A 26,656-nucleotide genomic window follows, 5' to 3' on the forward strand; every position below is an offset into this window, starting at 1 on the left:
TAAGAAAAAAGGTACTAATGTTTTTCGTCGTATAGAAAATTTGAATTTCTCGTTTTTTTCTAGTGACAAACTTGTTTGACCGGCAATATCTAATGTGCAACTGGGTGCTTAATAGGTGTAGCAGGCACAGCTAAAGCCATAAGGGCTAAACTTGCTATAGAACTAAGGTGGTTATATTTCTAGAGGGCCGAAGAGGTGCTTCGCTTGGCAGTCCTCCTTCTCGTCCCCGAGGAACTGCGCGAAGAGTTCCTGGTATCTGGCTAAGGTGAGGCCGCCTTTCTTCCTGTCATCATCCTAGAAAGAAAAAGAGGTTTGTAAATAATAAAGAATGATGCTAAATGTAGTTTGATAACTATGGTTAAACCGTTAATGGATGGATGAAGCTATCTTCAGGCGCATGAGCATCGAACCAACTAGGTTCGGCCCTTACTTTGGCAGTGTATGACAGGACATACATGACCTTTGACCCTCTTTTTGTTTTCTTCTTGTAATCAAAATATTTAGTACTATTTAGTAGCGAAGAGGCTTGAACGCAGGACCATGAGTTGTTTGTGTCAAATTAAGGGCCAAGTATTCACCATGGACTCTCTTTGATGAACGTTAACGGTAACGGTTCAGCTTTGATGGACGTTATCGAAGTAACTCTAACATTCATAAGAATTATGAGATAAGAGGTAAGTCATGTAGTATTTAACAAAATATGTTAAAGTCGATATTAATTATAAGCGATGCTGCTTCATGTTTTTGTCAATAGAGCCACGAAAACTAGACGACAGTTTCCAAAAGAAAAGCATTCTTTCAGTCCTAATCCGCCCACCTACAAGAGGATTGTTGCGTCACGGATTGTATTTTGGATGTATTATCTAGTTCCTAGCATACTCCAGTTATCCGCTGTTTATTATCATTTTAGTGAAAACATTTTTTTGACTAACAGATAATTGCAATAGACAAAGAACTAGCCACGAACTGGCAGTACTAAAACGGAGTTTTTGTGCGACCGTCGTTCTCAAAATATGGGTGTACTCGTCACCCACGTATCTGGCGTCCTCTATCGATGATAGTTGTCGAAAGTTCAATTTTGTTCATCATTTGTTCCTTGGCGTCATCAGTGACAAACGGGAATGAGTCAATGGTGTTGGTAGTAGGTAGTGTAGTGTAGGTACGTCATACGTGGGCTATTGGCGAGGTGGGCTGACGACCTGACGAAGGTCGCGGGAACTTTTGGACAAGCAGTTTTATAACACATCACAAAAAAAGACATAAAAGACGCTTTGTCCTAAAAAAACTGATTATCACCGTGAAAAATCTGAAAAATATCCAGATATTTCTAAAAAAAAAACGGTTTTGCGGAGGTTATACCGACTAATCTAACAAATCAGTACCTAAGTATATGATTCTATTTGGATTTAATGTTAGTCTTTTTAGATCACGTTCTTGAGTTTTAATTGTTTGCTATGAGATAACTTTATTATTATCAGGTAGCTAGTTAGAAAGATTGATTACTATTACCGCATAATTAAAGAAAGCTGATTCCATCGCGTCTGGCGCGCGGCCAACGAGACTGTTGCATTTTATTCTGAACCCGGTAGGCGGGACTGTTTTAATAGAATTCTTCATTCTGTTGCTTTAAGACCAATTCGAAACTAACCTGAATAGTTATTATGACAAAGATATCAACCAAATATCGTGCATTTAGCTCGTACGAGTACTCTCTTGTAGAGTCTACTCGGTCGGAAAGAGCAAAGTCGTGAAAATATAGGAGTCCCTATAAATTGTGTTGTCTCTTCACTTTCCGCATAGACTCTAGTAGTATTTTTTAACTTTTTGAAAATCAGAAACGTCTGCCTTCTGCAATAGATGCCACTACAAAAAAAGTACTGCCTTGGGTGGAGCTTGAACTCACGGCCTCTCGCTGGCTGGCCTGGTGGCTCAATTGGCGAGATGCATGATAACTAAATAATATCTTTCAGGTATCGTTTTGATGTCAGTGTATAATTTGAATGGGCCTGTTTTTTTATCAACATGGGAGCTACGTAACATGAGCGTCACTTGGGAAATTTATTATGTAAATAATGTATATTTTCAGGATATAATTCGATTGTTGGTCGTCGAGTAAACAATCTTTGTTGCTATGCTAAAGTAGGGAAGTATTACAATATTTACAATGTATAGTAACTTACTTTAATATACATTGTAAATATTGTATGTGTGTATCTTTACCCTCTCTGCATAAGAAATAGTGTTTGAAATGAATATGAACCTTATCAATCTTAAAACTATACTTAGGTTTAGGTTATTAAATAATTGGTTCGCAATTAATATTTCTGATTTCTGGTGGCTGACATAGGACCACTCTGGTCAAGGGTGCTAAGAAAGAAGAATACCTGGAAAAACGAAGAAGCTTTTGCCAACGGTACACTGGCATAGTAAGTTTAGTATGTACTTACCTACATAGTATATGTACAATTTCACATGTAACCTACACAGCAGACATGTTCAGAATAAAGGGCTATACTTACATATAAATAAATGAATAGGTACTTTAAGTTAATAAGTTTTCCCCAGGGAGAGGTTGATTATTTAACAACAATTTGAATACTTAAACAATTTCATCTCGTTTTAACTTTCGACCGCTTAATTTTGTCGCTTAAAAGGGTTTGAAGTTATACAACTCGTCAAAACAAACACAACGTATTTGCTGATGTGAAGTGGGGTTATGTTTGCTTTCTAAATAAACTTTGTCCTTATTACTTTTACCCTCTTTTCTTGTGCTTACGTTGGCTTATTCGAGCAAATACGACTCTTCACTTCTTTTGTTTTTTCACTTTCTTCGTATAGCTTACTCAACCTTATTACAAAGAAAAGAAAGGAACGTTTTTAGGTTAAACGTGGATTCAAAACTGTTATTTTACTATTTACATAAGGAACAAATAATGGCAGTGAAGCTTTTCTAGTTCGGTTTTAGCTGCGTGTCAAACTAGATAAGCGTTCCACATGGGCGAAGTCTTGTGAGTCATAAAAAACAGTCAGTTGGTCACAAGTACTAAGGAAGGAGTTGACCAAGGGGCCATCGATTCATCGCATTCCAAAGTCCACCATAGTTTGCAACACACAAGTGATCAATCCTGCCGATCGAACGTTAATCGCCTATCAGCATGATATACAGCGCGTTCAAAATGCTTGCGCCCGTTTTTGTTTCTCCGTTCCTTTTCGCTCACACATCACACCATTTTTGAACTGTAATTTAAACATGGCCGCCAGAACGTACCTTACATTTTGCGTCACTTTTTGGAGTAATTCCATAAATATAACCATCTTGTACCATAAATATAACATGTAAAATATCTTTTTATTAATAAATTATCGTATCGTATCGTATCTTACTTATTCGAAAAACAGGCTAATATACGAGGTGCTTTTAGACTTATTGGTACGCAACATAGTACGGCCGCTTTTCGTGGCGGCTTCCGATGTGCTGCCACGAAATGTTGGAACAATTTACCGCCACCAAATTCGAAATTCGTCAAATCCAAGGGTCACCAAATTCGTCACTTTCTACTTTTAGCGCTCGAAAAAGGTCTAGATTCGGCTCTGCTATAGTTTGCGACACACAAGTGATCAATCCTGCCGATCGAGTGTTAATCGCCCGTGCGTCGTCATTGACATCAATCTACTTCGAGCCTTGCCAAACGCCCTATTCCTGGGTTGTTATTTTCATAGCTGTGTGGGCAAGTGCGAGGCATAAAACAAACCGATTCGTGCTGTTTTGTTTACGGGAGTAAATATTTTTAAGTTAAAGGAAAAATTAAAAAAATGTACACCTCTGACAGGACTCGAACCTGCGACTTTCTTGTTCAGCCGCTGGGACCAACTGAGCCAATGAGGCATTTTTCTTTTAATCTAATAAAAAAAATTGTTGATGCACACTGGTCGATAAAAAATAGTTAAGAGCGCGTAAGGTTGATTTCAAAAAACTGTAACACTAAAAACATCAATGTACTTCAAGACTTTCCTAACGACCTAGTAAAACTGTCTTCCTTTAAAAAACTTGTTCTTCTTAGGCCCACTTGCACCAATCACTTAACTCGGGGTTAGTGGGCTGTCATCTGTCAAATTCCATATAAAATGGTGGGTTAACCCGAGGGTTGACCCACCATTTTCGTTGGTGCAAGTAGCATTTAGAAGACATCAAGATTGTTTGTAAACAAAATTCAGTTTCAACATAACGATCAGTACAAATTCAAGTAAATGTGAAAAACGTGTTTTCGTCACATTCTAGCAAGTACCTACCACGCATTCCCACGTTAATTTAATATTACATAAACACATTAATAATATAATCATGAGATTTACGTAGACAGCTTTGGGTAGAATCAAAGAGATTAGAAGATTTACTCCGATCAAAACTGTGATAGGTGTAAAATATTCTGATTAGCCTCAATGTTTTCTAGTTTACGTCTAAAAGGGATTTAGAAATGTTTCTATATTTAAAGAGATATAAGGCAGCATTTTGGTATGTGGGGATTTCTGTTTAAAATGTAGGATGAAGAAATCCGAATACGTGACGATGTCGCAGCTTGTCATGTTGACAAGTCGAACAGACTGGTGTACATGGAAAAGTGTAGTTTTTATTAAATCTAGGTAATTTTTATTGGTTTTTGATGAATATAGATTATTATAAGTATAGATACCTGTACTTATTCTGAAATTTGAATACAGACCGTCAGACAATTAATAAGATTAGGTATAGTCAATTTCCTATTTAGAAAAACACAATAATGCAATTTCATTTTTTCAACCTACTCATTTATTAAAACTGGCACTGAAACTTAAGCAGTTTCATGTACTCTGTCTACCTCGTTTTGTAATACAGGCGTGACGGCGTGAGTTATATTTATATATGTATGTTCAATATAAAAACATTTAAAACTCAGAGTGGCAGTGGTGAACATCTTATTCTTTAATGCCAATCTTCATAATCCTTTGACAACACAGTCACTCCATATTACGCTCCATGTTTTTCAGTGTAAATTTATAAATAGCCGAGCGGAAACCCCATCAAAAATGTATGTGTCGTACAAGCAGAAGGCCAATTGACAAAGTAGGGAACACTATCACCTGTCTGTCACAAAGTAAAATAGGTATAATTATCGTTCGACCATCATTTGTCAAATAAGACGCCTATAAGTGACGTATAACACTTTGTTTGTTTTGTGGATTTACGACCATAAATAAGTATACGAACTTTTACCGTAAGACATTGGAATACGGTGAAACAACGTTTTTTAACAATTTTCAGGCAGCGGAACTCTGTAATTTATATACGAAATGACTTTTGGTATATTGGTTTTCTTTAATGATACCTTAGTGAAGTAATTATCGTGTTATTTGTACAATTTCATGGATTTTTGTAAGGATGTTATGTTACAGCTAGTGTTCGTAATCAGTGTAACGCAGTAAACAATTAAGTAGTAAGTAGGCGGACTGATTTGAATTTATTATTAAGCTATTTTTTCCGGCGCACCACAAAAACCAAAAGGCATGACCTTAAACTTAAAGATTCCTCTCCCACCTACATGAAATGTTGTTTATCTCGGAAATACTGTTGCAATGATAATTTGCCAATAACTTGCACATAACTCTTAAAAACTTTGCCTTAGTTAAGGGTATCTACAATTTGAGGTACCTGTTTACATATCAGATATTAACCAAACTTTATTTCCAACTACCTAGATAAATTCAGAACTACGAGACAAAAAGTATTCTCTTTGTCTATTGTAGTAACAAGACAGTTGCGTTTCATTCGATAAAAAACATTAAGCGATTGTGATGACTAGAGACTAGACACCCTGCTAATCCAGACCTATCGTCAGCACTATCTACCCGTCCTTATGTTATTAATACAATTAGAAGACGACGTCTGATCTATCTTCCGGCGACTTACTTGACGACCGGTCTGGCTCAGTCGGTAGTGACCCTGCCTGCTAAGCCACGGTCCTCGGTTCGAATCCCGGTCCCGAAGGACATTTATTTGTGTGATGAGCACATATGTTTGTTCCTGAGTCATGGATGTTTTCTATGTATATAAGTATGTATTTATCTATTTAAGTATGTATATCGTCGCTTTAGCACCCATAGTACAAGTGTGCTTAGTTTGGGGCTCACTTGATCTGTGTAAGGTGTCTCCAATATTTATTTATTTTATTTTATTTATACTCTCTCGACAATCATGTGCTTACCCTGCTGGTAGTGCTGGTGTTAAATCTGACAATTTCATTTCAATACTTACAGTTAATAACGTGTCAAAGGCGTCATCGATGACCTTGATATCCTCCACCACCATCCGTTGCACGCAGTCATATCTGTACTCCTCCACCCCCATAACCCCATCGTCATTGATATCAATCATCCTGAAGTTGGACTCAATGAACGCCTTCATGGCTTGAGGGAAGTCCTCGTACCGCTTCCCTACACAACTGTTCTTGACTGCTTGCTTGAACTCGTCCACTGAGATGGTACCGTCCTGCAAATTTAAGCTTGTCAGTGGGTGGTGGTTGGGTGAATGATTCAGCGTTTGAACGGCGTTTAGTGACATTGTTCTCAACAGTATGGTTTTAATATAGTAGGAGGCGGTGAGTTCATCTGAGCTTACTGATGTGCCGACGGAAAGTTTCCAAAATTCTGAAATTTTCACATAGGAAAACTTCGGAAACTTTCCATACTTTGTATGGACAATTGTATGGATGGAAACTTTCCATTTCATAAATTTAAATTCCCTTTATTTTTCGTGAAAGTTTCGTGAATTTTTCAAGAAGTTTATGATTTTTTTGGAAAGTTTCCGCAACTTGCACATCACTATCTGAGCTAACTTTTCTCAGACTTGGGAGAAAAGTTAGCTCAGGGTTGGGCTTGTTTTATAATAAACGTCAAAATAAAAAATACGTTCATCTCTGTGGTACTAAACATTACCAAGTCGATGCGATGTCGAGACGAGAGAAAAGCTTCAACAAACTTGTTATCAAAAGATATGTTTGATTCTTTTAATTTTTTTTATGCTCCCTTTCAAAACATTATTTTCTGTTGAGAATAATGACGAAAAATGCTGTAAAAACGCCAAATATTCACCCGATAAATAAGTAAACTGTGCAGTAGCTATTGCGTTGTGTTAGTTTGTTACTATGGCGGTGACCTACGGACGCGGTAGGAAGAGAAATATGGCAAGAATATAATTGAAATCTATTCATGTCTTCATGGAGGTATCCATGTAGTGATGTGCCATGGGAATATTCCCGGGAATGGGTATATTCCCTTTGGGAATATTCCCGGGTATATTCCCTTGTTTCCGGGAATATTCCCAAAACAGGGGAATATACAATTGAAGTTAAATACATTTAAAAATAAATAAAAAATTGTTAAAATTAATAGTATGTTCAATTATTAACTGACTCTCATTAAAAACAACGTCTTTAATATTATACATAATTAAATATAAGTTTTTGTTCAATCATAAAATAATTTTTCCCTTTCGTGATGCACTTATGTGCAATATTTCTTTGTTTTGTTACTAGAGCTTTCATGTCTCTATCTCTTTCTTTCGATATATAGGTTATCTTGCTTCCTCCAAAAGCATTTACCGTGTTGCACTTATTTAGTTATCCAATATATCTGTTGCTTGTAACACGTGCGTAGATGTGCTCAAACCATGAGACCGAAAAGTAAAGTGTTTATACATTTTACTACTCACACAGTGAACAATAAAGTCACGTATTGTTGTAAATACTGCAATAATGTGTATTTATTTAAAAACGCTACAAAATTCGCGTGCCATTTAGGCAAATGTCCCAAAACACCTTGTGACGTTGTGTTTATTTAAAAACCGTGAAAGACCTAAGTCCACCAGTGATTTTAGTGAATCGTACGGTGAATCGAGTTCTTCACCACCCGGCAGTCAAAATCGAGAGACAAGCCAAGCCTCTGCTGTGATCGATATCACAGATAGTTCAAGTACATCGATGAGCAGCATGAGCACTTCAGAAACAGTAAGTTTACAATAGAATATATACTATATATTATATTGCATGACCGAAATGTCCACGACAGTGCAACACGTGGTAATTTAACTGTGTTAAAAACGAGATAATAATACAATATTCTTTATTTATTCCTTAAATTAACATTAACAGCCTAGCTAAACATGCCAATCGTACAGGAGGGTATAGACATGATATATTATTATATATAAACATAATATTGTCGTTTGATGTAAATAGAATGTTACGCTATTCAGTAGTTATAAAATTAAACATCACATGTTGCACTGCCACTGTTATAAAAAAATTACCATCACGTGTTTTTCAGGACCAACATAACATGATTTCTTTTTTTGTTCAGGTTGGAATCCACGAAGCTATTGCAAGAGCGATTTGCGAGCACAAAATAATGCCAGATCCGGCATTCATTATTTAATTTAAGTGCTAGTGCTACACCGTTACAAAAACAAACAAGGCACATAATTTACTGTGATTTTTAAATTCAACTGTGATGATTTGTATTAATTTAGTGAATTAAAAAAAATATTTTTTTTTAAATTGGGTTTTATTTCAACTTTCCCAGCAACTATGGGAATTTACCCGGGAACATTGGGAATAAGCCCCGGGAAGAATGGGAATTTACCGGGGAACATTGGGAAATTACTTCTGTATGCGAGTTACACTAGTTAATGTCTCGGTATATATATTTATTATAATGTTTCAATAGAATCTTCGACAACATAACATATAAACATATTCAATTTCAAAATTCCCCAATATTTCCTTACTGAGGGAATATTCCCGGGAATATTTCTGGGTATTTTCCCACCTAGGGAATATTCCCGGGAACGGCACATCACTTAATCCATGTAATAAGATGATATTGGCATACACAAAAAAAATGTCCTTTGATTTATAAATGTAGCCGTAAAAAAAATTCATGAATGTAACATACATTATGTACATAATTACCTACCATACGTAAAACATAGCAAAGAACAATAGACAATATATAGGTGTAGAGACGATATGACATCTCCACCATCTACTTTACCTACATCCCAGAGAGCCTACCACGAGTACCGAATCTCGAAATGTGATTTCCCAGAGTATCTCAACTCCCCAAACGCGTTAGTTCCGCGTAGCATTATTTCTATTTACATTTTTCCTCACTATAGTTTTTCCGGTGATGTACGTCTCAATTCGCATAAGGCTGACAGGCGTTGCCTTCTCTAAGGACTTTATATTTATATTATAACCAATATTTTTTTATATAGGATGATATAGAGGTAGGTACATTTTCATTACAACGAACCATATACTACCCACTCACATGTTTTTTAGGGTTCCGTAGTCAACTAGGAACCCTTATAGTTTCGCCATGTCTGTCTGTCCGTCCGTCCGTCCGTCCGTCCGCGGATAATCTCACTAACCGTAAGCACTAGAAAGCTGAAATTTGGTACCAATATGTATATCAATCACGCCAACAAAGTGCAAAAATAAATAAATTAATAGTTTAAAAAACACTATAAAACACGCTTTTATAAATGCACGTAAAAGCCAAAATAAATTATGGATCGTTCAAGTTGTCTCTATTTGTGAGCTGAAGTTTAAAAACTATGTGCTTTTAATTATAATATTTGATTGTAAAAGCGTGGGGCGCTGGAACAGGAAAGACTTTTTGTATAACTTGCTGCTAAATCAAATTATGCTATGTTACGGGAAAGAGGTTACACAGATTGACGCGCTAACTGGAGTTGCAGCATGACTAGTAGGTTCTACATTAAACAGTCAAATCAATTAAAAGTCAGTGTTCAAAGTAGGTACCAGTTTGTCGAACTCAGACAAAATATGCGCTAGTAGCGAGGAGAGTCGACAGTCACCGACACTTAGAACGCCGCTTTTCTCCGGTAATCAAAGTACAAAAGGGGAAAGTGTCTACAGTGACAGGATGCAGAGTTCTTGTTCGTGGACGAGATATCTTTGGTTCTCTTTGGTAACCCTTAGGCGGCATATGTAAACGTTATGTTCTTATGCAACTTCATTCGCCAGGAAGTTCGGATTAGTATATTTGTTTACAAGAAAGTCTTTCCTGTTCCAGCGCCCCACGCTTTTACAATCAAATATTATAATTAAAAGCACATAGTTTTTAAACTTCAGCTCACAAATAGAGACAACTTGAACGATCCATAATTTATTTTTGGCTTTTACGTGCATTTATAAAAGCGTGTTTTATAGTGTTTTTCAAACTATTAATTTATTTTATACTTTTTAGTCATTAATAATGAAATACTTTTAACATTTATACATAAATTTATTTCAAGTAGGCGGATTTTACATGCCATTTGTGGCTTAACGTGTACTTATTGCTAATTGCTACTTAATAATAACTAGCGGCTACCTTCTTATTACGGTATTATCATAAAAATGTTTATACCTAGTAAATTATCCGTAAAAGATAGACAATATAGACATGTGCCATCGCGGACTTTTTGAAGACTTTAGAGAGACATACTTTCGCCATACATTGTTTTGAAGCTCTCAGCTAGTGGGATTTTGTTTGACTCGATTAGAAAATATTGTCACATTTCAACTAATTCAAACAAAATTTAAGTATTTCTTTTTTGCCGAGCCCCCCTTTATTTGCTCTTAAGGGTCACCGGAAAACCATTACCCAACTTATTTTAAATACAACGTTAATCTTTCTTTTATGCGGGGGCTTCGCCCCCGAGCCCCCTTTGTTTGCTCTTAAAGGTCACAAGAAAACGCTAACCCAACTTATTTTAAATACTACGTTAATCTTTCTTTTATGCGGGGGCTTCGCCCCCGAGCCCCCTTTTCGTTACTCTTAAGGGTCACAAGAAAACCCTAAATCAACTTATTTTAAATACAACGTTGATCTTTCTTTTATGCGGGGGGCTTCGCCCCCCGAGCCCCCCTTTGTTTGCTCTTAAAGGTCACAAGAAAACGCTAACCAAACTTATTCTAAATACTACGTTGATCTTTCTTTCATGCGGGGGGCTTCGCCCCCCGAGCCCCCTTTTCTTTGCTCTTAAGGATCACAAGAAAACCTTAACCCAACTTATTTTAAATACAACGTTGATCTTTCTTTCATGCGGGGGGCTTCGCCCCCCGAGCCCCCCTTTGTTCGCTCTTAAAGGTCACAAGAAAACGCTAACCCAACTTATTTTATATACAACGTTGATCTTTCTTTTATGCGGGGGGCTTCGCCCCCCGAGCCCCCCTTTGTTTGCTCTTATAGGTCACAAGAAAACGCTAACCCAACTTATTTTAAATACTACGTTAATCTTTCTTTTATGCGGGGGGCTTCGCCCCCCGAGCCTCCCTTTTCGTTACTCTTAAGGGTAACAAGAAAACCCTAACCCAACTTATTTTAAATACAACGTTTATCTTTCTTTTATGCGGGGGCTTCGCCCCCGAGCCCCCCTTTGTTTGCTCTTAAAGGTCACAAGAAAACGCTAACCCAACTTATTTTAAATACTACGTTAATCTTTCTTTTATGCGGGGGGCTTCGCCCCCCGAGCCCCCCTTTGTTTGCTCTTAAAGGTCACAAGAAAACGCTAACCCAACTAATTCTAAATACTACGTAGATCTTTCTTTCATGCGGGGGGCTTCGCCCCCGAGCCCCCCTTTTTTTACTCTTAAGGATCACAAGAAAACCTTAACCCAACTTATTTTAAATACTACGTTGATCTTTCTATCATGAGGGGGCTTCGCCCCCGAGCCCCCCTTTGTTTGCTCTTAAAGGTCACAAGAAAACGCTAACCCAACTTATTTTAAATACTACGTTAATCTTTCTTTTATGCGGGGAGCTTCGCCCTCCGACCCCCCCTTTTCGTTACTCTTAAGGGTAACAAGAAAACCCTAACCCAACTTATTTTAAATACAACGTTTATCTTTCTTTTATGCGGGGGCTTCGCCCCCCGAGCCCCCCTTTGTTTGCTCTTAAAGGTCACAAGAAAACGCTAACCCAACTTATCTTAAATACTACGTTGATCTTTCTTTCATGCGGGGGGCTTCGCCCCCCGAGCCCCACTTTGTTTGCTCTTAAAGGTCACAAGAAAACGCTAACCCAACTTATTCTAAATACTACGTAGATCTTTCTTTCATGCGGGGGGCTTCGCCCCCCGAGCCGCCCTTTTCTTTACTCTTAAGGGTCACAAGAAAACCCTAAACCAACTTATTTTAAATACAACGTTGATCTTTCTTTCATGCGGGGGGCTTCGCCCCCCGAGCCCCCCTTTGTTTGCTCTTAAAGGTCACAAGAAAACGCTAACCCAACTTATTTTAAATACTACGTTAATCTTTCTTATATGCGGGGGGCTTCGCCCCTCGAGCCCCCCTTTTCGTTACTCTTAAGGGTAACAAGAAAACCCTAACCCAACTTATTTTAAATACAACGTTTATCCTTTCTTTTATGCGGGGGGCTTCGCCCCGCGAGCCCCCCTTTGTTTGCTCTTAAAGGTCACAAGAAAACGCTAACCCAACTTATTTTAAATACAACGTTGATCTTTCTTTTATGCGGGGGGCTTCGCCCCCCGAGCCCCCCTTTGTTTGCTCTTAAAGGTCACAAGAAAACGCTAACCCAACTTATTTTAAATACTACGTTAATCTTTCTTTTATGCGGGGGGCTTCGCCCCCCAAGCCTCCCTTTTCGTTACTCTTAAGGGTAACAAGAAAACCCTAACCCAACTTATTTTAAATACAACGTTTATCTTTCTTTTATGCGGGGGGCTTCGCCCCCCGAGCCCCCCCCTTTGTTTGCTCTTAAAAGTCACAAGAAAACGCTAACGCAACTTATCTTAAATACTACGCTGATCTTTCTTTCATGCGGGGGGCTTCGCCCCCCGAGCCCCCCTTTGTTTGCTCTTAAAGGTCACAAGTAAACGCTAACCCAACTTATTCTAAATACTACGTAGATCTTTCATTCATGCGGGGGGCTTCGCCCCCCGAGCCCCCCTTTTCTTTACTCTTAAGGATCACAAGAAAACCTTAACCCAACTTATTTTAAATACAACGTTGATCATTCTTTTATGCGGGGGGCTTCGCCCCCCGAGCCCCCCTTTGTTTGCTCTGACAGGTCACAAGAAAACGCTAACCCAACTTATTTTAAATACTACGTTGATCTTTCTTTCATGCAGTGGGCTTCGCCCCCGAGCCCCCTTTTCGTTACTCTTAAGGGTAACAAAAAACCCTAACCCAACTTATTTTAAATACAACGTTTATCTTTATTTTATGCGAAGTCGCGATTCGTTACTCTTAAAGGTCACAAGAAAACTCTAACCCAACTTATTTTAAATACTACGTTGATCTTTCTTTCATGCGGGGGGCTTCGCCCCCCGAGCCTCCTTTTCTTTACTCTTAAGGATCACAAGAAAACCTTTGTTTGCTCTTAAAGGTCACAAGAAATCGCTAACCCAACTTATTTTAAATACTACGTTAATCTTTCTTTTATGCGGGGGCTTCGCCCCCCCAGCCCCCCTTTTCGTTACTCTTAAGGGTAACAAGAAAACCCTAACCCAAATTATTTTAAATACAACGTTTATCTTTCTTTTATGCGGGGGGCTTCGCCCCCCGAGCCCCCCCCTTTGTTTGCTCTTAAAGGTCACAAGAAAACGCTAACCCAACTTATCTTCAATACTAAAGATCTTTCTTTCATGCGGGGGGCTTCGCCCCCCGAGCCCCCCTTTGTTTGCTCTTAAAGGTCACAAGAAAACGCTAACCCCACTTATTCTAAATACTACGTAGATCTTTCTTTTTACAACGTTGATCTTTCTTTTATGCGGGGGCTTCGCCCCCGAGCCCCCTTTGTTTGCTCTGAAAGGTCACAAGAAAACGCTAACCCAACTTATTTTAAATACTACGTTAATCTTTCTTTTATGCGGGGCTTCGCCCCCGAGCCCCCTTTGTTTGCTCTTAAAGGTCACAAGAAAACGCTAACCCAACTTAATTTAAATACTACGTTGATCTTTCTTTCATGCTTCCCCCCCTCGAGCCCCCCCCCCCTTTTTTTCTGTTCTTATCTTCCGGCACCATCATCAGGCCTTGAAACCTAATCGTAGTTATAGTTCATTACAAGACTTTTCTAAGAAGCCCAAAAACAGCTATGATACGATGTTCCATCATGTAGTTCCAGTTCATATCTTCCGGCTCCATCATCAGACCTTGAAACCTAATCGTATTCAAAGTTCATTACAAGACTTTTCTAAAAAGCCCAAAAACAGCTATGATACGATGTTCCATCATGTAGTTCCAGTTCATATCTTCCGGCTCCATCATCAGACCTTGAAACCTAATCGTAGTCAAAGTTCGTTACAAGACTTTTCTAAGAAGCCCAAAAACAGCTATGATACAATGTTCCATCATGTAGTTCCAGCTCATATCTTCCGGCTCCATCATCAGACCTTGAAACCTAATTGTAGTCAAAGTTCATTACAAGACTTTCCTAAGAAGCCCAAAAACAGCTTTGATACGATGTTCCATCATGTAGTTCCAGTTCATATCTTCCGGCTCCATCATCAGACCTTGAAACCTAATCGTAGTCAAAGTTCATTACAAGACTTGTCTAAGAAACCCAAAAATAGCTATGATACGATGTTCCATCATGTAGTTCCAGTTCATATCTTTCGGCTTCATCATCAGACCTTGAAACCTAATTGTAGTCAAAGTTCATTACAAGACTTTTCTAAGAAACCCAAAAACGGCTATGATACGATGTTCCATCATGTAGTTCCAGTTCATATCTTCCGACTCCATCATCAGATCAGCTCAACAGTACCATATTATTGTATTGTCATCGGAACTACATATAGCTGCCAATTTTCATTACGCTACGACTCCTGGAAGATGGTTAAATTAGCTTCCTTAGATTCCATTACATACATAGTTACATACACGACGACCTAATAAAAGCGTGTTAAAAATGGGAAAAAATGTTTTATTAGGGTACCCCCCCTACATGTACAAAGTGGGGGCTGATATTTTTTTTCATTCCAACCCCAACGTGTGATATATTGTTGGATAGGTATTTAAAAATGAATAAGGGTTTACTAAAATAATTTTTTGATAATATTAATAGTTTCGGAAATAATCGCTCTTAAAGGAAAAAAAAGTGCGTCCCCCCCCTCTAACTTTTGAACCATATGTTTAAAAAATATGAAAAAAATCACCAAAGTAGAACTTTGTAAAGACTTTCTAGGAAAATTGTTTTGAACTTGATAGGTTCAGTAGTTTTCGAGAAAAATACGAAAAACTACGGAACCCTACACTGAGCGTGGCCCGACACGCTCTTGGCCGGTTTTTATTAAACTTTAGGTACATAGAAAAGCAACGGAAAAATTTCACGGGTATAAAAAAACTTAGTACTTGCCTACTAAGGGACCATCCCCACTCAGGCGACGCATGTCCGGAGACGCGGAACGGACGTCAGCGCCACGCCGCCTGAATGTAATTTAAAAAACGTCTCCTTCCGCACCGCCGCCTGGGGCGCGCCAAGCGACGTCCCTTGCGCGTCCCTTGCGCGTCCTTCCTATACAAAATGTACTGAGGAGACGTTTTTAAATTACATTCGGGCGGCGTGGCGCTGACGTCCGTTCCGCGCCTCAGGACATACGTCTCTTGAGTGGGGATGGTCCCTAAGAACACAAACGACCAAAATATAAAGTGAAGAAGAAAACGCGACTGTAATTATTTTATTACGTTTAAGGCAGGGGTTGTCATAGTGTGCAACATTATAAAGGGAGCGCGGGGTCGTGATACAAGTGACGTGACGACTAATGTGTAATGTGTAAGTTCGATAATGTGTAATGTGTCCATTGGTCGCAGGGGCGTGGACGTTTCCTTTTAGGCAACAGGGAGGCGTGTTTAAAAAAAAATTGGAAACCCCTGGTTTAGGGCTGGGGTTCATCAAGCCACTTTTCTTGGCATGCCTTCCTTTGATGAAAATTCCACAATGAACCTGATTTTCTCTTTCTACTAAGTGATATGTTAGTAGTAAGTACCATCGTAACACAACAGGTACTAGTTAGTTCCAACTAATTTATCTACTATATATGTAAGAAGAAATTCTACACTTAATTAGTCCATGCAACTACTGGAAGAAGGGAGAGTAAAAGTAGAGTAGACTGTGTGTGGAGTGTGATACGGGGAGGGAAATGTTTCGAACTTGTTACGAGTAGAAGTTTATTTTGTCATGAAACCTGGTACTTACAGGACGTCATATCAAATACAAACGATGTCACTCCGACTTCAAAAGGGTCAACATCGAAATCAAACTTTATTTAAATATTATATGTGGTCCGTGACCGATATATCGTTCCTTAGCGTTGGACCTGCGGTTCCAACTTATACCCACTTGGGGTGCAAAATGTTAACAATTTATGTCTGATCAAATCTAGCCCAAAGCATTTCCTCCCCAACTTAACCTAAAAGGCCTTGTTGTCTGCGTAGCGTATGTAAAGGAGGGGGCAACCGACATAGTCAGGAACCTTGTCGAAGTCCGCCAGCTGGGCGATCTCTTCCCACAGACTGAGCATGATGTGCTGGTACTTCTGGAGGCGAGCTGCCGAGCAGTCACCCTTGCCCTCAAGGACGCAGGAGCGCAGCGCGAGGCATTGGAAGTCGTGCGCGTCGAGGTAGCCATTGTTGTCGATGTCTGGAAAAAGATAAAATACTTTTCAATAAGCAGAAACGACAATCGATGACAAGCTTAGAATAAAGCGGAAAATTTCTGTCTTTATTAGACTTATATTGACCCGGATATAGCCCGTGATTACCTTTTTGATTTTTGTCGAGCTCCCGATATTTCAACGCAGTTGCATGCATCATGATCACGAAAATATCGGGAGCTCGAGAAAAATCAAAAAGGTAATCACGGTCTATATTCCGGCAGAAACTTTCCATTTTTATTGGATTTTTTCCCAGGTGACCGAAAGGATGGGAGATTAAAGTGTAAACTTTGTCTAAAGTAAGAGCTTGTCTCTCGTCTCGTGTGTAGGGTTAAATGTTTGGCTCTACGTTTATACATGAGATCTGATAACTTTTTTTACTTTTTGACAGTCATAAATAAAATCTAAAATCAAAAGATAGTAATAGTTCACCGCTGGGCGAGTAGCTATAAACATCGCCGTGTCTCTTTGATTTACACGGGAGTGATTATCTTTTGTTCGTTTTTATAGCCGATAGCTCATAGTTTACTAGCTCGTGGTGGGACCAGTGCCTATAGGGGAAGCGAGACATGCGTATAAAGTCCTTAACGTAAAGATTTCTCTTCAAATTTTGCAGAAATGTGAAACAAAAGCTAAGCAATTGTATGATTTTCCTAATGACTGTTATGACTGAAAGGGCTTTATAATTGGAGTATTCTTTAATATTTCGGAATGCCATCTGGCAGCATTAAATATAATAAAAAGGCTTTTTTATTCGTTTATTCAATGGCCTCACTTGACTTTGCGTTGTCAAAGCTAAACTCGAGTTATTTGCATTCTCTAAATAAAATGGAACTGTAAACATATCTAATCATTTAAATACTTAAATAAATAACATAAATACTTAATAGGGGACATCTTACACAGAAGTTTGTAGTTCTCCAAAATTCAATTCTGGTTGGAGGAGGAAGTTTCAAGATAACAATTATGTTTATTATAATAGCGGGTAATGTTGCCAAGCCCTGCCATCAGACAATCAGCAGATCTCTCCAATAAATACTCGGCGAAAGATTTAGGTAGGTAGAAAACATATACCTACATATTTAAATAGAACAAATATTATTGACTTTGAAAATATTAGTTATAAATAAACAGTACAGCTATGTTTAACAAGGTACATAATAATATATGAAACACACAGTGAGCTCATTTTTCATCTATGATTTATTATATAGTCCTGTCAGGAAATCATCACGCACACACTTAACTTTTAATAGTTTCAATAAGTATATAGGGAAACTGGGATACTGCAACTAATGATTTAATTATAGAGTTAAGTCATATCTCCGATTATAATTTTAAATACTGAACAGGGGTTATTAATTACATAGTTAGGTACACAAAATTTTTGACATTTAAAATAAGGTTTGAATAATTTATTACTTATCAAAATCGCTACAGACTTATCAGGGTCTTCCAACATTACTCTATCAATTTTTTAAATACATTTAGAAAAATACTCTCTAGTTTTCCAAATTACTGTGCTACTATATATGTGAATCGAAATCAGTAATGACGTCGGTATAGTTTTGGCTAGAGCTACAATTTTAGTATAGATTGAAAATGTTAAGGAGGATACCTATTACCTAATCTTAAATGTTTAGCATATTCTTCTTTTTCAGCGTAGCGTTTTCCCGGCCTAGCGCCACGGTCCGGTTTCCTGGCTCAGTCTTTTCCACTTTGCCCGGTTTTTGACATAGGCTAGGTAACTCAGGTAATTTTAGAATCCATACTAATATTATAAATGGGAAAGTGTGTGTGTCTGTTTGTTTGTCCGTCTGTCACGGCAAAACGGAGCGATGAATTGACGTGATTTTTTAAGTGTAGGTAGTTGAAGGGATGGAGAATGACATAGGCTACTATTTGTCTCTTTCTAATACGAGCGAAGCCGCGGGCAAATGCTAGTACACTATAAAAATATTCGGAGCACAATGTAGCCGATAGCATTATCGGATACATTGCGATCATCGCCACCTAATTCAAATTAATTATCATCTTATTACAATTAAACAAAATTTGGCTCAGCACAATCAGTGTCGCAACGGCGCGCAAATTGGTCTGCCACTTGGCGGGGTGGACAATAGATGTATTAATCTAACAGTACGTCCATGCCAAGACCCTGGGAACCTCCGACGATAATTGACACTGAAGATTGAGCGCGGTCGAGATAGAGATTTATGCCAATCGGCGGGCAATGTTGCTGAAATATTGCAAAAATTTGTTTCACCTGTTTGAGGTATGACAGAATCATTGCTAAAATTCATTACCTTCAAAAAACATAAGCATAAAAACTTACGTTATCGACGGTTATTGTATTGTATTAAAGTGTTTGATTAAATTCAGTGTTGAAATAATCATGCTTATCTACAAAAAATTAAGGTCCTGAGGTAATTGATTACCTACCTATTCATACTAATTCATGGCAAAACGGAGCGACGAATTGACGTGATTTTTTAAGTGGAGATAGTTGAAGGGATGGAGAGTGACACAGGCTACCTACTTTTTGTCTTCTTCTAACGCGAGCGAAGCCGCGGACAAAAGCTAGTATATTATAAATGGGAAAGTGTGTATGTCTGTTTGTTTGTCCGTCTTTCACGGCAAAACGGACCGACGAATTGACGTGATTTTTTAAGTGGAGATAGTTGAAGGGATGAAGAGTACTTTTTGTCTCTTTGTAGCGCGGGCGAAGCGGCGGGAAAAAACTAGTTGATAATCATTTTAATTCCTATGTTGTAGAATTCGGTTTGATATAGGTACTCACCTAGTTTTCTTTGAACATGAAACATAGGAGCTAATTCGTAGTTGCATGAATATTCTATTAAATATAGCTTCGATATCCTGACGCTACTGCGTTCATAGTTAATAAGTAAGTAGGTAGGTAATATAATAGTCTACAAGTTGATTACCAAATTGGTTGTGATTTTCAACGAAATTGATACAGAGGGCCATATAAATAATTTAATGTAAAATGAAAGCGGCTTTCTTAATATTTCGTATGCTCTTTGTACTATTCAATTAGATGGGGCCATACATTTGTAATCATTGATACCTGTTAATACCTACCTACAGTAAATTCAACTTTCATTTATTAAAGGAATACATACATACAATCACGCCTGTATCCCATAAAGAGGTAGGCAGAGCACATGAAACTACTTAAGTTTCAGTGCCACTCTTGGCAAATAAGGGGTTGAAAGAAAACGAAACTGTGACATTGCAGTGACAGGTTGCCAGCCTCTCGCCTACGCCACAATTTAACCCATATATCCCACAGTCGCCTTCTACGACACCCACAGGAAGAAAGGGGGTGGTGAAATTCTTAACCCGTCACCACACGGAAAAGGAATGTTGCGAAAAATTCAATATTTAACCAAATTAGATTGTAAACAAATGAGAAAGCCATTGAAAAGTCCACGGCGATTGAATAAGTTTCATTTACTGAACTGACTCAAAAGAGATTGATCCAGGGTTGCGCTTTGGCGTTTTTATTTTTTATACCTATCTAATCGGATTGGGAAAAGTGATGTGCTCTCGTTTTGGAGACTGATTTTCTTGCAACGTGGAGCAATTCGCAATGTAGGTACAAGTTGCGGAAAATTCTCAAACTTTCCGGAAAATTACTGGAAATTTGCTCGAGATAATTCTCATGTTCGTTTCAATTGAGAACATCAGAACATATCTACTCTTTAAAATTAGGATTTATTTTGACGATCGCTACATTTGCTGTTTGAGTACACACTGGTGTTTATTATCAATATTATCATCTATGCCTACCGAGAACTTTTACTGGCACATTCACAATTCCATAAACTTCTCTACGGTAAGAGAGGTATTTAAAACTTGATGAAGCTATTAAACGACATCACATTTCAACGTGTTATTGGGGTTAGCCCGACTACTTAATGTCGAATATGGCGAATATGAAAATTCCTACGAACGTCTGAAAGCCATAAACCGAATTTATGACTAGTAATTTTATTGCTCTTCTAGTCGTAACGATATTTACATTTGAATGTATTGCTGTTTCCTGAAAGTACCTACATGTAGAACACGTGAATGAAGTATTATAAGTAGTCGACAAATAAAAACTTGATTGCTTACATAAAAAATACAATTAAAATATAAAGTAAAGATAAAAAAATAACAACCTGTAATTAATTATACTAAAGTGGAATAAGAATAGAATAAACATTTTTTCCCCTCACTAGCTCGGAAACATGTGTTTTGTCCTTTAATACCAACGGGTAAAAACGCATTTTATCCACTAGTGGGTAAAGTAATTTGGCCTTGAATAAAGTCAAAATAACTGATTTAAAATTGATAAAAGTAGATGAATCTAGTAATAAAGATGGTTTACCACCTGTGGAACTACTGGAAGCAGTGATAAACGCATTTTTTGCGTTGTAGTTTCCTCGCTATAGTGAGGGGAAAAGTTTTGTGTTACACTCGGGTGCAAATGTATTTTACTTCTCGTGTGTTAAAAAACTCGCAAGTTTAGAATTCTATTCTCGAACCACTCGCTTCACTCGTGGTTCAACTATAGAGTTCTTTCCCTTGCTCGTTTTTTAATTCCACACTCGGCGTTAAAATACAACTTTGCCCCTTGTATAACAAATAACCATTTCGTGAACACATGCAAGACAAAATACACGTAAAATAATAACAACAAGACGGAAAGGAATGAAGTGCCACGAAATGGCGTGTTGCTAGTGACATCTAGCGCTGATCTTCCGATGAGTTACCTACCGAAGTAGTTACCTAAATATGTACCTAATTACCTATGTGGAGCGTGGAGGGAAGTCATTTGAAAAAAAAAACGAAGTAAGTAAATGTCTGGCCTGTGTACAAAACCAAAGCAAGTGAATGATAAGATGACGCTGGATAGAGAGGTATGAAAGAAAAAGACTTGCTGCGTCGACCCCAATTGAATAGGATAAGGACAAGTGAAAGGTTGATAATAATTATCATTTGATAATAAAAATTATTTGATAATTATTCAAATCATAATAATTATGATGTATAGATACAACAAAATTGTACTTTACCATAGGTAAGGATCCTACCGACTAGATAGATACCTTTTAGTTATTGTATAATTTGGAAATCATGGATGGATTCCCATATCATGCATTTGAGCCGTATTAGTGTGTTTTCATATTATCTGATCCCATATCGGAAGTCGGAAGGATTCCAAAGGAAAAAATCAAAGATGGCGGCGTAAATGTATGGGATATCGGTCCGACATTCGATTTCGGATTGGATGAGAAAACGCACTTAAAGTCGAAATATTTTCATTCGACGTTCCGGCAGATACGAAAATACATACCTACCTAGGTAACCTAGTAACGAAAATATGTTGCAACCAACTGCACTGTCACCAGGGGCGGCTCACTCCGCGATTCTATCGCCGCGCTACAAGTACATGCCGGCGGCCGCGAGTTCGCGGCCTACTCAGGGGTGGCGCGCATTCTTACGGAATGCACGTTCGCACTTTCTATTGTTACTTTACGACGCGAGGTTTTTTTAAGCTATGTCCGCGTGTGGAATGGCTAATAATACTTAGTAAAATAGATATATTGAATAAAATAAGTTCCATAAGACATTCTTACACAGATCTACTATTGATTAAGTCCTACAGAAAATTTCAATAAGGCTTGTGATGTTGGAACTTGAATAAAAATATATAAATACAGCATGTATACCTAGAAAGTACCCAAGACTTGAATATAATAGTGTAACATTTTATTGGATCCATTGGTAACCCTATCACCGGACGCAGCGCACGTGCGTCTCGTTTCTTTGTATGAATTTTGTAGGTATTTATAAAGGCGGCATTTCGGGAACATCAAAGCAGTGGGCCTTCTGTACTTGTACTATTATATATTCTGTGCTGTCACTGCACTGCAATAATCAAGATCCTGGCTTTAGCCATTGGGTTTCTTGGAACTTAAGTATGAAATAACGTATGACAGCAGCGTTTCGGTGAAAGAAATAATCATGTAGGTACAACCCGGAATACAAGAAACCCAAAGATTATTTTGGGCTTTTTTTTTTCTTTTATACACACCGTTTGGAATGACTTGAGGAGGCACACTCAAAGGTTACAGATGGTAGGGTTGACAGATGGCGCCACCTTATTAGTCGAGAAGAAGATGTTTTTCTCTCTCTCTCACATATGAATGACAGTGACATGCCTAGACACTTGCACAGGCGCCGCCCGGCGGGATAAAATGTCAGTATGCCTATATTGCCTATGCCTCCTCATTGTATTACGAAAAAGAAAATACAAAAACGTTGGTAAAAATGTAGCTTCAAACTTGTGATAAGGCTAAGTAGCACTACATCGAATTTCTGGTTTTCTGGAGAATTTATGATTTACTTTAAAAAGCACCGAGATCACCATAATTACACTATTAAAATTGAGAAGTTCCCTTAATTGCTTGTGGATTCCATCATCAGAACAGGACTATATCGGACGTCGGACAATCGGAAGAATTTTGTCTTTTGTCATTACTTTTGTGCCAACCCAATACATAGAAAACATCCATGACTCAGGAACAAATATCTGTGCTCATCACACTAATAAATGCCCTTACCGGGATTCGAACCCGGGACCGCGGCGCAGCAGGAAGGGTCACTACCGACTGCGCCAGACCGGTCGTCAAATATGTCGGAAATCGCTCGCTAGCTTGCTCGCTCACTTTTATGCTGAAAAGGTTTCCTCTCAATTTTTCAAGTAGGTATAATCTAACCCATGTGACCTTGGAAATCTTTGTTGCTGCAGCTGAGGAGTTTCACTGAACACAAGTACTTCCTCATTGGCCTTTCCTCAATTTAAGTTCAAGTCAAGTTCAAGTCGCTTAACTGCACCGTGTTTTTATTGAATTCCGTTAACTTCGGCATATTATTATTATTAGGTCCATTATAGGAAACAGTATCAGCATAGTTAGTTTTTTAATTCGTAACTTTTTTCTGAAAAACACCATTCACCTGCGATTGATAGTACAGTATATAACTGCTGTTAAGAAACTGGCTTTGTGTGTTTGGGCACATTACTATGTCGAAAGTCTCGTGGCTATCACTGAACGTTTTCTTATTAATATCTTATTCATATTGGTTATGCGTCAATTGCGTCATGCTTTAGTTCAATAATCTAAAGTGGCAGCCTGGACGAGTGTAATCTAGAATTCTAGACATGTTGGCACGCTAATGTCAGTCTGCATACACTGCATATGTTGGATGATTTCGGATCCTATTCCTGTAAATATGTCTAAAAAATATCTCGCGTTATTTGTGAAGTCGAAAGTGATTCGTTTAAACTAGATTTAATTGCTACCTATTATTTCAGATTGTTTTGAATATGTCCAAAACTATAAAACTAACAAATCACTGAAGTTGATAGCTTTCAATAAATTAAAAAAGGGAACCTCTATTTTGCATAAGTACTACACTCAAGATCACCAAATCCGTGATGGTTAAGTTAGGCTATGGGTAAATAAACAAGAAGTTACCTAATTTTGATAAACTTGAAACATGGCATGTTCCGCGCATCACAAAATTACCAAATAAAATAAGTACCTAAGCATATAACTCTTTATTGTATTGTTAAGTAATCGGTTTATGAATCGTCATGCCTCTCATAAAAGATTCTTATTAACTGTAAACGTCCACAAAGAACCATGATTTCATGAAATCTAGTTTTCCACTCCTCTATTCAACATGTTTACATTTCTAAGATAATTAATCAAAACAACCATCGTTTAGTTTACTTCCTAAGTCTTCATTCAAAAGTAACCTCTATATACTACGCAGCCACGGTCTATTGGTAGTAAAATGTAGTATCGATAGTTAGATATAGAGCTAGATATTATTGGAGTGAGCTACTTTCGTAACATTTCCCAACACCCGACGACAGATATATCGTATTGTAATACAAAAATACGCCGGCAGTTCAAGGACATTGGGACAACATTGTTCAGAGATGTATTGTGCTCTGATTATTCTCGATGAGTTTTTTGATGCACTTTTGTCTTTAAGGTGGCTACTTGCACGTTCCAGGTTTAGCCACCAACCCGGGGTTCAACGCTAATAAAACCAGACCAGCGTTAAGTGTAGTTATAATCCTTGAACGTGCATGCGGCCCTTGTATCTTTTTTATCTAGAACAGGTGGGGGCAGCTGTGAAGCTATGACCCGTGGGTGCCATGGGATTCTGCTTGCGAAAAGAGTTTAATCATTGCTTAATTTGATAAAAGACAAAAACACAAGCGTGGTTTAATGGTTAGAAACAAGACAATAAAATTAGTTTTGAATCAATTAACTACTGCATTAAAGAGGTACCTGATCCGGATAATAAACAGAATAAGGATGCATGCACGACTTTCGGATTAAACAGTATGGAAGTCCCTGACCTAGTGGGGACCTGACACCTGACCTGAGTGTACACCATCAATGTTTTATAAGACGTTGAGTAACGTGGGTATGCTGGACAAGATGGTCAACTCTAGTCATTGCTATGATGCTATATCGCTTATGCTGCACGATTTTATAAAGAAACTTTTTGACATTTAGACATGCGTAATTGCCTAGGTACTTATTATACGTCTACGTACTCGTATTGATGTGGTAGTCTTTTACAAAGTCTTCAAAGGTATTCCAAGCCCTTCAGCTACTAGGATTTATGTCAACTATCACATTTCAATTGGCCGCTCCACCAGGGCCACATGATCTGGCAGTAAACGTGTGTAAACAATGTACGGAGCCACAACTGCCAATTATTCCCTTAATGGTCCATCTAATTCGATTATCAATCACACGCAATGGCATTTGAGTAGGAATAGTAGTGACAATGTATTAGAATATTTGGAGTGATGATAGTTGATGGCAGGTATTAGATTTATGTGTGGGATCTAGATCTTGGCTGCGCAGGGATCCGACATTCATCGAGACAACATAGGTACATTACAGTGGTGATTACTAGCTTCTATCAAAAGATCCCTCAAAAAACATGTTTACATTTAGAAACAAAGTAGCATTTTTATTGGTATTGAGATGCCTGTCAAATAAAGCTCCTTGGCAGTTGGTGAGAAACGACCCATGCATCATGAAAATTACTAGATTTCGACTAGTACCTAAAGCTAATACTTATTGTAAACGAAGCAGATATACATACTTACCTTACTTACTTACCTATACATACTAATTTTATGTGAGTTGTTCACTTAAGTTGAAAGTGTTGAAACTTTTAAAGTGTTGAAAGATTTGTACCTTGTACCTAATGATAAAATTCGTAAGGTTCATAAATCTGCTAGAGTTTGAATGTTTTCAAAGTTTATTTATCTTGATAAGTATGTAACTATGTTAGCTACTGAGGATATGAACATCATGTCTTTGCATTAAAAAGTTGATATCTGCACCGTTGTTTCAAACTTAACGGCATATGGTTAGTGAGTATCGGGTTTATCCCGACTAACCTAACTTGAAAAGTTGCAATTATGAAAAATTAAGGTAAGCCATTAAAGCTGTCGGCGGAAAATTAAAAAAAATATAAAGGTCATAACAATTTTCTACTGACAAACTATGATCATTCTTTAGTTTTTATACTGTCTAATCAGATCCAGTTTATTTTAGTTATATTATAAAAATCCAGCTAAACATTTAAACAAGTATTAAATAATAAAAACACAAACTAATCCAAACTTTTCATATATCCAAAACTTACCAAGAAAAAAACTGAAATATAACCGAAAAAAACACCCACTCACCATAAAGAAATCGAACCACAAACGTAACCCTGTTGTCCCACGAGTACGCCATTGTGGCAACACAGACAGGCGGGCGCGGCGGTCGCGAGGCAACTGGCCGCGCCGCGGCACTGCGCGTTTACCAACCGACTACCAAT

General features: G+C 38.0%; 1 protein-coding gene across 2 annotated transcripts; it reads right to left on the reverse strand.

Moving 5' to 3' along the window:
- Positions 1 to 6: 6 nt before the first annotated feature.
- On the reverse strand, positions 7 to 26,656 carry LOC125231331 (sarcoplasmic calcium-binding protein 1). Of its 2 annotated transcripts, none has more exons than XM_048136775.1 (4): positions 26,520 to 26,656; positions 16,538 to 16,704; positions 6,290 to 6,523; positions 7 to 294 (listed from the first exon to the last, which is right to left on the reverse strand). In XM_048136775.1, exons 1-4 carry the CDS (start codon positions 26,569 to 26,571, stop codon positions 172 to 174), a joined length of 576 nt encoding a protein of 191 aa, XP_047992732.1. In that variant the 5' UTR covers positions 26,572 to 26,656; the 3' UTR covers positions 7 to 171. The 2 variants fall into 2 exon arrangements, with proteins under 2 accessions (XP_047992732.1, XP_047992731.1); XM_048136774.1 differs by having other exon boundaries at positions 16,526 to 16,704.

Source organism: Leguminivora glycinivorella, chromosome 11 (assembly GCF_023078275.1).
Source record: "Leguminivora glycinivorella isolate SPB_JAAS2020 chromosome 11, LegGlyc_1.1, whole genome shotgun sequence".
NCBI classification, from domain to species: Eukaryota; Metazoa; Arthropoda; class Insecta; order Lepidoptera; family Tortricidae; genus Leguminivora; species Leguminivora glycinivorella.